Genomic DNA, 13,910 nt, shown 5'->3' with positions numbered 1-13,910 from the left:
AGGACCCTCCCTTGGAGCGTCCAGAGGCAGCGTGGCCAACACTTTGACATGGGACTTCCAGCCTCCTTGGTTGCTGCTTTGTCACAGCAGCACCAGGACCCTGGGGGCCCCTTAACAAGAAAGGGTGGTCTGGGAGCTGAACCACCAGAAACCCCAGACACAATCTTCTGTTCTTTGTGCTTAGACATTTGACAGGTGTTCTTTTAAATTATTTTTTAACACCTCTCAATCCCTCACAGAAATATTCTGGAAATAACAAAGAGCTAGGAAATCTACAGATTAACCACATTTGGATTTATTCACATAAATCTGTGAATTTGTGGATAAATCCTCACATAAAGTAAATACACTATGGTGATAAATACTAATGCACCCCATGTATCATCTCTGTGTATTTATGTGGAGCAGAGGGACAAGTGGTACCTCGCATTTATCAATCGGCTGATCTCTCCCAGTAACGTGTGTTCCATCTTAATTGTCACATCAACTCTTGATACTGGGCATAACTGTTGAGGAAATTGACTTAACCATGGACACATTATCCAGGCAAGTTCATGCATCCAGTACAGGGCACCCTTCCCATGACTCTCCTTCCCTGCATTAGGCTAAAAAGAATGTCCCCAGCAGAGATGAGCTTATGAACTGCTTGGGCAATAAGAATCTTCTGTGAAACTGCTCTGGAGAACAATCTGCACAAACCACATGGTGGGCACCATCCCACCCCCACACCCACCCGGGCCTCTCCTCTCCCACTGGGAAAGAGCCAGCTCAACTTCATGCCTCTCAGTAGCCAGCCCGGCCAAGCCTGGCTTAGCCCAGAGCAATCTCTTCTTCCAACAACAACTGCTGCCTGTAACACGCAGCTCACACTTGTCTCTCAGGACTATCTACCCCCGATCTCTCCATACAGGGATGCACTATAAGCTCTTTGAGAATTGGGATCATGCCTCCTACAGGGAGTTCCCAGTGAAACCATCAAAGCTGGACTATAAACCACGCTCACTTGTGAGAACAAACAAGCAGCCCAGGTCCCAGAACAGAGAACAACAGATGCTCAAAAATGGGATAAATTAATTAATTCAAAATTGATACCAGAATCAAGCGTTACTGTGTAAAATGCAAAGGGTTTCCAACTTTGCACCTTACAATGATCACTATTGCTACAAACAGAGGAAGTGGCGAGGTTGGCAGAAACCTGTGTGCTCTTCTGTGCAAGAAAGAGGAAGCATCCAACAGTATCCACATGTGGCAAAAGTGTAGCAGCACAGAGAAGTGGGCATGCAATATACGAGGATGAAAAAAGAGGATCTTGAAAAGAATGATGAAGAGAAATGCCAGACCAAGGCGGTTCATCCAATCCACATCATAGCCCTTCAAGTAACTAGGGCCCTGCCAGAGTGAGCCTACCTACCTGTGGAAACCATGGGCATTAAGTGTCAGAATTAACTGTAAGATCTGAGAAAAAGGCATTGCAGAGGTAACATCCAATACCTCTGTAAAGTAATGGACTCCTCCTGGAGCCCATTAGTAAGTTTTCCTAAAATTTCATACCTGATCACCATCTCCATTACAAAAGATAGCATTACGCTCTGTCTGCCACAACACTGCCCTAGAAACTGTAGATCGTTATGAAGTCTATTTTATTTTCCCATAGGAATAATGCTACACTTTGGCATCAGGTGGCTCATGGAGGTAAAAAATAAAAAGCACGACCAGGTATTGAATGCCCACAATGGGCCAGACATAGTAATTCATTATCTGTATTTTTTTTTTTTTTTTGCAGAAATCTTGTAAAGTAGGAATTATTAGGCCAGTTTTAAAGATAAGAAAACTAGGTTTCAGAGCAGTTAAGTGCCTGTCCTTGGGTCTCATTTCAAAAACTGTAATACTTAATGTTATACCACAGTGCCTCAAAAATCGGGCTTAAAAGCAAAGATGCACGTCTCAGCATCCCTAGTCATTTCATGTAATACAATTATGCTACGCCTTGAGAGACTGCTTTAAAGCCACACGAGACTTTAGAGATGATCTAGCTCATCTTCTTCGCACACACACAAAAAAAAGCAGACTAAAAACGACAGAAGCTAATAATGACGTTCCTAAGGTCAAAAAGAAAGGGAGTGGCATAGCTGAGTATAGACCTGGAGTTTTCCGATTAAATCACACAGAGTTTCATTCCAACTCCTCTCTTAACTAAGAAAGGCCATGAAGCTGCTGAGTGGGACAGTGAGGATTAGAACCTAGGATGTCAGGACTTCCAGCCCAGAGAGAGCTCTTCCTACCACACCACAGTGTGCAGAGACCGCACAGTAGTTACAACATCACCGTCAGCACATCACGAACATATTTGTGTTGTAATACCCACTACTTAAGACAATCAATGCACAATGCTGCCCTTTTTCATTCGGAAAGTTTAGAAGGAGCTTGGAGGGTTCAATGCCTTCCACAAATAGTCAACTCAATTTAGATTTGTTGATTGACATATTGTCCACTTGGATCAATTACATGACACTTAACACTCTGGGGTCTTTGAAGAGAGCCAACTCTTAAATAAGTTAATGTCTCCATCTCTCTCCAAGGTATATATTTCCCCCGACCTGAATCCACCCCTTAGGGACTCATATATATAATATCCCTTTTCTGGAATTTCTCACTGGCACAGTAAAACCACTTTCTTTAGGGGGTATTCCTTGCCTTGATAGGGGTATACACTTTCTCTTTTAAGAGGGAACCTGAACTTTTTGCTTCTACAAAGTCCCACCACTTTAAAAACAGATCCTAAAACACGAAGAATGAAAGCTGAACATTTCAGTCTTTTCACATTTTTATTTATATTTTCCCTTCACTTGACTTTCTTACTATATTGTTTTAACAACCTGTAAATACTTGATAACAATATATGGAAGGCATTTGTCATTAGCACTACAATTTGCTGCTTTCTTCTATGATTTTTATAGACCTAAGTTGTCCCATTGTAAAATCTACTACAAAATTGCTTTTACAATTGTTTCTAGTTCTCATTCATGTGTTACTGAGTGTCTTTTACATGATAACTGTTTGGCCCAAAGCTTTGTTGCACCAGATTGGATGAGCCAAAGAACCCTCCAAGAGTATGGGGGGGTGGGGTGGAGGATGGAATTTTCCAATGAAAAACACAGCCATTTTTGCAACCTCAAAAACACCACTGGCCAGGAGTTTCCCTTGGGAGCAGTTTGTCTGGCACTGAATAGCATATTTTCCCAGCATGACCTTAGGATATAATTTGGTAATGAGACCATTTGACAACCTTGAGCTTTAATACAATGAAACTAAATAATTGAATTGGATGTGGTTTTTAACCTATCCTTTCTCTTTCAAGGTGGAATTTGGCCAAGATTATGAATAAACACTTGAGCTATCAAGAGTTTCATTCTGTAATTATAATTTGGATAATATGAAAGGACAACTCTCTGCAGTAGCACAGAATGTCTTTATATGAACAAATGTAAATTCCTTCATTGCATCTAAAGTTCCCTTTCTAGGCACAGTTCAGACCCAGCCTTTTCTGTGATCAATGCAGCCAACATTTCTCACTTGTTTTTTGTTTGTTTGTTTGTTTTTTATTGAAGCACAGTCAGTGACAACGTATCAATTTCTGGTGTACAGCATAATGTTCCCGCTACACATAAATACATGTATTTGTTTTCATATTCTTTTTCATTCTCACCACTTGTTTTTAACTCATAAGGTGCACATTGTATTATCATTCGTTTTGCCCCATGAAGACTTCTTTCTGTTTGTAACTGCTCTGTTTCCCAATTATATTAAAAGTTCTGGGGAGAAAGGGCCATGTTTGACTTCTCATTTGGATTCATTAAAACACCAGACTCAGGTCTGCAAACCTAACAGGAGTTCAGTTAGTACCAGTTAGTTGAGTGATTGAAAAGTATCATTGGTCCAAGCATAGGTGTGTCGCCAATTCTATCGTCTCTTCTTAAAGTCCCAGAGTTTACACCTATTCACACATATAAATAGGAATTCCATCCCACATGCTTTGATTCCAAAGACTAACACAATTACAGAGTAGAAACAGGAGGATTAAACGGCTTATCTAGTTAAAATATTGACCTCATGTTGCACTGAAACAGTAGCTTCCAATAAAACATTTTTTAGGTTTGGCAATTCTTGGTTTTTTCATCTCACCATTGATACGTATTCTTTTCAAATCTGCTTTTAAATACTGATAAATCACAAAGCAGAAAGTTGCCAGCTGATTTTCAATCTTAAGTGGTCAGGTTGGCCTTTCATTCAGGGGTCCCTAGTCCTGCCCCATACCCCTCTCCACCCAGAGTATTACCTTCACCAGTTACTCAGAAATTTACCATAGTGCTGTTTACTAGATGTTTAGCTCATAATTAAATCATGACACTTCTACACAAAACCCCAACCAACTTTTATTTTTCTGATACAATGATATCCCTTTGAAAATGTCTGCAGATATGTTTATGCACTTTGTAAAGGAAGAAAAGGAAAATGGAAAGAAAGCTTAAAGTCTCAACCGATTTGCTTTAAGTTGATAATAATGAGCTTCTAAGATAGTGAAGAAACCATTACACTACTTTAAGAAAAAAAAAACACACTAAACAGACATCATATTCGAGCCTTCTCCTGTAAAACACATAATTGCTACTCTTATAGTGTATTTATTTTATTTCTGCCTAATCTCGTTGTAGAGTTGACTTAATTTAGCAATCAAATGGGACAATGAAAATTAAATTAGACTATAATTCTTGGGGAAAATTCGGCTTAGATAACAAAAGGCAAAATTCCTTTGCTAATGTAGACAGTCATTAGCGTGATGATGGTATTGTTGCTCTTGGGAGAGCGTGCCATCCTGCGCTAGGTGTTACTCTCCCAAATCCTGCTCCTGAAACTGGTCCATGAGAAGTAAATGCAGGTTAATTTTTGAACTAAAAATGATTCCACCCCAACAATCTCACTCCAGACCTCTGTGCTGATTTGGTGGCAGCAACCTGGGGAGCTTTCGCCTGCTCAAAAGACAGGAGTGAGTCATTCTGGAGACGAACTCAGCGGACAGTAAGAGCTTGTATGTCTCAATCAGTTTTGCTGCTAGATTATGTACTGGTTAGCATATTTCTAAGGTACAGAGAAGTGGTTCCTCTTTATAAACCAAATGCTTTCAGCGCATACAATTTCCCAAGGCAGCAGTATTTCATGAAGCCTTTCTTCATAAGCACCTGTCTTTAGTCATGCTATTTTTTTCTTTTTTTATTGAGGTATAGTTGATTTACAATATTATATCAGTTTCAGATGTACAACATAGTGATTTGAAAATTTTACAGATTATGCTCCATTTAAAGTTATTATAAAATATTGGCTATTTTCCCTGTGCTGTACAATATATCCTTCTAGTTTATTTGTTTTATATACAGTAGTTAGTATCTCTTAATTCCTTTCCCCTATCTTGGCCCTCCCTCTTCCCTCTCCCACTAATAACCGCTAGTTTGCTCTCTATATCTGTGAGTGTTTCTGTTTCGTTATATTCATTCATTTGTTATATTTTTTAGATTCTATACATAAGTGATAAAATACAGTATGTCTCTCTCTGGCAGTCACTCCATTTTTCTAAGTATTTATGTTTTGTTATCTTAATAAATGTAATACTTACCAGAATCCTGTAAAACATAAATTAGATAGATAGAGAACCAATAAAAATTTTATATAGTACTTACAATATGAAATCTTACATATTTATCTTATGTTAAAACAGAATATTATTTTTTCCTTTCTCCTTTATAGAGATGTCTTGTGAAATATTACTGTGGTGGACATATCCTAAGGGACCCTCAATGAGTCAGATCCTTGTATAATTCTCTTCCCTTAAGTATAGACAGAACCCGTGACTTACCTTCAAACCAACAGAATATGGCAAAGGTGAGAGATTTGCACATGTAATGAAAGTCCTAATAAGTTGATTTAAACTTAATCAAAAGGAAGATTATCCTGGATAGTTCTGACCTGATCAGTGAAGCCCTTTAAAAGAGGGTCTAAGACTTTTCCTAAAGTCAGACACTTGAAACAGCAGAGACTCCAAGTGTGTGTGTGTGTGTGTGTGTGTGTGTGTGTGTACACATGCGTATTCCTGGTTTTGATGAAGTGAACTATCATGAACTCCACAGACACAAGGAAATGAATTCTGCCAACAACTTCAGGGAGCTTGAATGTAGTACCCCTTCCCTAACGGAACTTTCAGATGAGAACACAGTCCAGCCTGCAACTTAATTTCAGCCTTGTGAGGCCTGGAGCAGAAAACCCAGCTAGGACATGCCCGGACTTCCCAACTATAGAAACCGTGAGACAATGAAAATGTGTTGCTTTAAGCTGCTGAGTTTGTGGTAATGTGTTACACAGAAATAGAAAACTTATACAATACCATTTAAAATGATTATTTATGAAATACTACCAGCATTTCCTTCAAAGTTAGGAAAAATAAAAGGATGACTACTCTTGACACTTTCAACATTGTCAGGGAGAGAGGTAAAGATACCACTGTTTGCAGCTGTTTTGACTGTTTACCTAGAAACTCCAAGAGAATATATTGATAATCTATTAGAAATAACAGCTCTGACAAATTAATCTGCATTGGCTCCCATGGTTTCCTACACATAAACCATAACTGGGGTGGAGCAGGGTACAGCTTGGTGGTAGAGCACGTGCTTAGCATGCACAAGGTCCTGGATTCAATCCTAGTACCACCATTTGTATAAATTAATTAATTAATTAATTAAGACCCTAATTACCTCTCCCACAAGAATAAATAAAAATTTTAGAAAAACCATAACTAGTGAGAAAATATGAGAAGGAAATATACTACTTATGATAGCAACAATAACACAATAAAATACCTAGAAATAGGCCTAGAAGAGCTTTTCAACTATATGAAGAAAAAAAAATGAAACTCTACCTAGAAGCATACAAGAAGACTTAAAAAAAAAAGACATTACCTGTTTTTGGTATCAGAGGGAAATTCAATAGTTTAAAGATATTCATTTGTCCTCATCTATCTATTCAATTACAAAATCAATAAGCTTTTTAGGTGGGCCTTGAGAAAATAATGCTAAAGTTAACATGGAAAAGTAAATATGAGAAAATATTAACTATCTAGAAAACTATGGTTAGTTAACATTTGGTAGGTTCCAAGCCCAATTCTGTTTAATTCTCCCATTAGACAGGTAGTGTTACTAGCCCCATTTCATAGATGCAGAAACAGCAGCTTAGAGACTAAGTAACTGCCTGATACACATGGGAGCCAAGGTCTGAACCAAGCATCCTAGCGTCCGTGCGTGAGCCGTTAGCTAGTTTTCTGTTCTGCTTAGAGTAAGTCAGGCAGTTCCACAAGATACTGTATTATAAAGCTACTGTCATAAAAAATGTTTTGCTGGCATAAGGAAAGGTGGTGAAAAGGAATATTTTTTTAAAAAATCAAGATTTCAGACAAATAAATCCATGTGAGAAACTGGTATACTACAAAGGTAGCCATTCAGATGAGTGGAGAAAAGATGGGTGTTAAATAAATAATACCTGGACAACTGACCACCCATTCACAATAATAAAAGTAAAACAACAAAGCTAGATCCTGAGCTTAATCATTACACCAAAATAAATTCCAGAGAGGGCAAAGATTTAAATGAAGCAATGAAACACTGAAAGTAGCTGAAGAACAGGCAGGTGTACTGCTGTTTCAGATAACCTAGTATCAGATCTTTGTAAACATAACAAAAAAAAAATGAAAGAAAAGAATGATAAATGTGACTATGTTGAAACTTACTTTCTCATACCTAAAAAGGTACTAACTGAAAGAATAAAATGGGAAAATATTTCCAACACATATAACAAAAGATGAACTTCCTTAATACACAAAAGATTTTAGTAAATCAGTAAGAAAGATGAAAAAAATGAACACTACAATATAAAGTTGGACAAAGAATGTGAACAGGAGTTCAACACAAATATGAAATGCAATTTGTTTAAAAAAATTTCTTATTGTGGAGAATTTTAAACATACAGAAAAGCAGAGACATTGGTTCATTCAACATCCCCCACACCCTGAACCCATTCCCAGTTGCAGTGGTCAACAAGCCATCAATTCAAGGCCATTCTTGTTTCATTTATCACACACATACACACACACACACACTCAACCTACCCACCCCTACACTGCATTATTATGAAGCAAGTCATTTTATCTGTAAATATGTCAGAGAGAATATCTAATAAGACTATAAAATGCCATGTTTCCTATCCTATTGGCAAAGATCAATTAATTGGAATTAACTGAGCTGAGGGCTTTGAAAGAAGAAGAAAACTGAAAGAAGATAGCTCATACCTGATACTCTCTGAGAGGGAAGAGGGAGTTTTGAGAAGAGATCAAATATTTTCCACCTTCCTTCAACAAGTAGAACATTATCAGGCAAAATCACTTGAATCCTGAATCCAACACCAGAGCAAAGGAGACATTCTTGGAGAAAATGTTCAGGAAAGGCTTGTGTCATGCAGTCGTGGGGAAAGGTGTTTGAAATGTATTCTCTGTGTACGTGTACATTTCTGTATTTGAACTATCCGCAGTCTGGGGGATGATGGCGTTGGCATGTAACCTTCCGATGGCAGGCACCTCTTCTTTTCTCCTCTGAGCTGATGCCTTAGAACATAATCACCTTAGATAATCCACAAGGAGGCTGCTTCAGCGGACACGCCCGCCCTTCCAGGGCTGACTGACGTTGCTGGGTTGGTTCCAGAAAGGTGTGCTGCCTGATATGGAGAAAAGGCTTCCTGCCTGAGAAGCTGGATGAGTCACTTCCTTCACATGACCAGCCTTGTCAGTGCTTGGCCTTCCTTATAGCTGTGTCCCAGGTCAGGGAGGGATCTGGTGACTCACAAGCAGAGACCTGACTCCTGGGTGGATGAGTGGCTGCCCTACTCACGCTGTGACGACTTCAGTATTATGTGTTTCTTGTAAGGTGAGGGAGATGGGTTTGGTCCTGGACGGGCTGGATGTGAGACCTTGCTGAAGGATGAGTCACAGATGCCACCTGCCAGCTGACCAAGCTCCCTAACCTCCAAAGCCCTTGATCATTCACAAGGAGACTTCATTTTGTTCAATAAACCTTGGCTATTTAAGCACATACTCTGTGTGTATCCGTGGGAGAGGGGGGAGGCGTTAGAAAAATGAATAAAATGAAGATTTAGCCCTGGTGACTCTACAGCCTAGAAAGGAGGAACACTATGCAGGCGAGGCTAACAATTTTTTGAGTATCTGTTATGCGCCAGGCACTGTATTCGACACTTAGCATGCATTGTCTCAGGACAATTCAAGGTCCCAAAGTGCGATGAGAGTTCAAGGAGGTTTCAAAGCTGTCTTCAGCAAGTGACACTCGAACTGGTACTTGAAGAATAGGTATGCTTTTAGCAGGCTGAAATGGTGAACACAACTGAGGGAGAGAGGATGTATTAATCAAAGTCCAAATTGGGGCTGTGCTTCAGAAGTGGGGAATACGCTGTTCATCTCTGAAGACCTTGTTTTCTAAAACGTTAAGACTGTTGCAGTAGCTTCCTGCCTGACATTCCTGCCTCCTGTCTCCCCTGTCCCTCCTATAAAACCAACTGTGAGATCCACCTCCGTAAAACCAACACAGGACTTCCTGCATTTTGAAAATTCGCTTTGTGCCACTTCACTTTTATAAAAGACCTGTGTTAGGACCCGTTTTCGCTAACTGAAAGAAATTTGTAAAGGGCTTTTGCTTTTATAAGAAAATGCAGAAAAAAATAGCATTCAGTGCTTGTTTTGCAGTGAATTACAGAGGCAGCACACCCCAGGTACCACCATGGGCAGTGGCACCGCCAAGCTCTTTCCCCAGAACTACATTCAGCATCTCAGCATCAAGTTGCTATAGCTTTGAACTGTGTCTGTGAGCATCTGTGCTTTATCTTGATTTATTTCACGCATCTGTTAGCAAGATTTTTTTTTGCTTTAGGCCATTTCAGCTTATGAAATATGAAAGGTTTCATGTAGGAACGGTTTCACGTACGAACACGCTGCTTTTGGAGAGCAGGGGAAACATGTATACGACCAAATCAAGACTCCACTAGCTTCTTTCTTCTAAAAGGAACAAAGTTATGGAGGGAGGGAAAGAGGGAAAGAAGGAAGGAAGGAGGGAAACAGGGAGGGAGAGAGAGAAAGAGGGAGGAGAAAACCTTTCAGTGAATCCTTACAGAACAAAGTCCAAACTCCTTATCTTCAAAGCTGGAGCACCTGGCAGTGCCAGCTGGTGCATTTTTAGCTTTCTCTCCAGTCACCCCTTCCCTGCAGCTCCCCCTGCTTTCTACATCCCAGCCAGCCCTCAAATACGTAATATATTTTACACTTCTGTGCCTTTATTTATGCTTTTTTTCCTGCCTGAAATAGCCTGGCCACTGTCAAAATCAGTTTTAAGATTTAAAGATGCAGTTGCAAAGATACATAAATAATTCGCATATACTCTTCACCTGACATCCCCCACTGCTAACACCTTAAATAACCACTGTATATTTAACAAAACTAAGAAATTGTCATCAGTATAACAACATTAGCTAAAATATGGACTTTATTCGGATTTGGGGATCAGTTTTTCCACTGTCTTTTTCTGTTCCAGGATCCAGTCCAGAACATATTGCATTTATGTGTCAGTCCCTGAGTCTCCTGCAATCAGTGACAAGTTTTTCAGTCTCTCCTTGTCTTTCATGACTTTGATGTTAGGCATTTCGTAGTTTAAAAAACAACTCAATTTGTGTTTTTACAGTTTTTTTCTCATGACGACACAGGTTTGGGACTTTTAAGAATACCACAGGTGATACTTTTCTCGTTGCACATTAGAGGGTACATGATATCAACATGACTTACTACCGTTTTGGTGATAAAAGAGGGATTTTTGACTGGTTTATATCCTGCTTCCAAAACAGCCTGGCACTTTGTGATACCCAATTGTAGTACTCAAATATCTCAGTGAATTCTCTTTTCATTATTACATGTCTGTGCCTTCCACTAAACTGTAAAATCCTAAATGGCAAAGACCATATCTTAGTCATCCTCATAGTTTCTTAATGCCTAGTAGACTTGTGTTTAGTGGGTGTTCAGTAAAATTTAGGGATTGAATTGAAAGGTAAATTGGAGTCTGGTTATACCTTCAGGCAAAATTAAAGACCTTAAGGAACCAGCGAGTGATTTTAAAGAGCTCAGTTGTACAGCTTAATATTTATTAAGTGTCTTTTATGTGCTGATATTCTAAGGGCTGGAGTCCCTACAGAATTTCATCAGTAACTGGAAGGGGACATGAAGGGGCCAGGAGGAGCATTGGTAGATGGCATGCAGAGAGGGCTTTAGCTTTGAACCTGGATGATGGAGACTTCGTGATATTTTGAGAAGGAAAAACCAGAGAAGTAAGTTTGGGGTATAAGATAATTAATTTGACTTCTAATGTATTGAATTTGTCTTCTGGGGAAACCCTATGGTTTTTGGAGTTCTCTGAGAGGTAGCTATAAATGCTGGGCAGAAGGCAGGGTGGGCTGAGCGGTTTAAATTTGAAGCCATTCCTATCATATTGCTATCTGAAGCCCAAAAAGGGAGTAACATTAGCAGAGATTGAGTAGTGAGAAAAAAGAGGATGCTCTTGAGGATATTCTGCCGTTAAGAGTAAGAAGCTGAGGAAGTGAGGAGGACAGAAGGACATTAGGACACCACACAGAAGAGATTTCAAGAGCTGGGTAGTTGACAATACCAAATAAGAAGAAGGAGGAAGCACTTTAACTATTTAGGAGAATTAGGGAGTGAGCAGGAAATAAAATGGTAGAGTGATTAACCACCTATTTCACTTTCCTTTGAGAAGCTGAACTATGAAAGGAAGGAAGAAAAAGAGTACTGTGGCTGCAAACAGGTCTCATCTCAGTTCTGCCCCAAAGCCCTGATTTCCGTGGTCTCACATAAAGCACTAAACCTCTCAAGCTATTAACCTTCCTTGTAACTATAACTGGAATAAATAATACCTGGCCTAACAGTTTCACAAGACTTGTGTTCGGGAGTCTGCATCCCCACTAGACTACTGCCAAGCTCCTCGACGGCAGCGGCCATACACAATTTTTATTAAAATTCTCGGGGCCTCGTAGAGCCAAGACAATAACCACTGGAAACATGCTTGCTGGATGAAGTGTTAAGTGTGAGCAGTAAGAAGCGCTAACGCGTACTGAGACCTTCCTGTTCTCCCATCACCGTGCTATGCGCCCAGTCGCGCCGCACTAGCGTCCTCCACAACTCTGAGGTCGGTACTCTTAACTACCCACTTCTCAGAGGAGGACATGGTAACGGGCCCTAAGTTCCCAAACACTGGGTCTGGGAGACGGGGTAACTGTTTTCACACAAAAGCCACAGAGCGATAGAGCACTCTCCACGACGTCGAGTAAAACGAGCCTGAGCCAATAACTCATCTCAAAATACAAGACACCCAAAAAACGGGGGAAAACAAACCGTTTTCGGCTCCAGTCGGTCCCCTTGCTCCCATGCTGGAGCCGCAGTGCGCCTGGGCACAGCTTGACTTCCGCCAGGCCTCGGGACCCCTCTCCAGGCCTCGCGAGCCTCCGAGCTAACGCGAGACTAGGATGGCTTCCCGACTGGGTGGCGCGCGTGCTGATGACGAAAGCGGAAGTTCTGAGGCCAGAGGCGGGACCAGAGCCCCGAGGGGCTCGGGATTGCGGAAGTTTCGTGAGGAGGGTCGGGCGGTTCTCGGGGCGCAGTGTTGTTTTGGAACAAGTTCTGGAAGGGAGGCCGCCACTTGGGGTCCGAGAGCCACCAGCCTTCTCACGTTTGGGGCAACTGCGGGCGGAATCGACAGTGGTGCTGTTGGCTTTCTCTGCCCCCTTTCCTCCTCCAGGAACCGCCTCGAATCTCCGCCATGGCATCCACTTCCAACAACCTCCAGGTATCACCACTCTCCCGCCCCCTGGAGAGCTGGATCGAGGGGAGGCTCGGGGCGTGGGGTGGGGTAGAGGAGCGGGGGAGGAGGGAGGAAGCGGCCGCGCCCCTTGTGCCGGGCAGAAGAGGGCGGCGACCTTGCCCAGAGGCAGGTGGGAGAGTCGGACGCTTTCCGCCCACTTCCGGGGTCTACCAAGCCCACTGGCTTTGTGAGACTCTTGACTTTTGTTGAGGCTTTTAATTTTTTTTTTTTTCCTTTTTATGCCAGCCGAGTTTGAACTGAACTGGGCAGAGCTTTGAACGAGAGGCAACGGACGCTCCAAACAGTGTAAGGGAGAAAGGAAAGAACGTAATGTATCCAGAGCACTGCTCTGAACCAGTTGAAAATAGAGTGGTCCGAGTTCTCTCCTAGTTTCTCAAGTTGGTATAGCAAAGCCCTTTTCGAGCTGTCAGGTGGATAGAAACTTGAGACAGCCTTCGAATCTGAGGAATCCGTGAATTCTTTGAGCTGTGCGTTGATGTGCAGTCTGTTACGGCTCCCAAAGTATGTTAAGATCAAGGGGAACTCTTAAGCTCTTTTTTGACAACGCCTTCCCACCCCTTATTGCAGTGAGCACAGTGTTTTGTACATAATCATGTAATGTTAAGATTTTAGACTTAATTCTTCGGTCTTTGGAATGGAATTTATTGAGATGAGAAATTTTTGAAACAGTCTCCCATTTCTAGAATAGATCTGAGGCTGCAGTGGGGTTTAGAATGTGACTTAACCTGGAGGGCTCTGGTCCACTAGGTAAGTTTGGAACAGAAGAGTAGCATGAATACCTGTATTGAATTCTTGTCTTGGCCTTGCTGTTGAACAGTATTGTACCTTTGAGTATCAAAGATAACTTCTTTTGAAGTGCCCATCTTGTCT

General features: G+C 41.1%; 2 protein-coding genes across 7 annotated transcripts in view; one reads left to right on the top strand and one right to left on the bottom strand.

Moving 5' to 3' along the window:
* The window catches only part of SERPINB5 (serpin family B member 5), a 51,813-nt gene extending 39,115 nt beyond the window's left edge, over positions 1-12,698 (bottom strand). The window contains exon 1 of one of the 3 annotated variants that reach the window (XM_014557698.2): positions 12,554-12,698. The gene's annotated coding sequence lies outside the window, so the exon portion shown is untranslated. Of the gene's footprint in view, positions 1-8,386; positions 8,498-12,553 lie in introns of those variants that run through there. The other 2 variants (XM_006182788.3, XM_032470579.1) reach the window with 2 other exon arrangements.
* A 53-nt stretch (positions 12,699-12,751) lies between these two features.
* Positions 12,752-13,910, top strand: part of VPS4B (vacuolar protein sorting 4 homolog B) — a 37,683-nt gene continuing 36,524 nt past the window's right edge. For 3 of the 4 annotated variants that reach the window (XR_004316233.1, XR_004316231.1, XR_004316232.1), the window contains exon 1: positions 12,754-13,004. Coding sequence is in view for 1 of the 4 variants with exons in the window: in XM_032470580.1 (XP_032326471.1) it covers positions 12,978-13,004 (27 nt within the window). In the remaining 3 variants the exon portion in view is untranslated. Of the gene's footprint in view, positions 13,005-13,910 lie in introns of all 4 variants that reach the window. The other variant, XM_032470580.1, reaches the window with a different exon arrangement.

The sequence above is a fragment of the Camelus ferus genome, chromosome 30, assembly GCF_009834535.1.
Source record: "Camelus ferus isolate YT-003-E chromosome 30, BCGSAC_Cfer_1.0, whole genome shotgun sequence".
Taxonomy (NCBI): Eukaryota; Metazoa; Chordata; class Mammalia; order Artiodactyla; family Camelidae; genus Camelus; species Camelus ferus.
The sequence above is the reverse complement of the archived record's forward strand: the minus strand, read 5'-3'. Positions and strand labels throughout refer to the sequence as shown.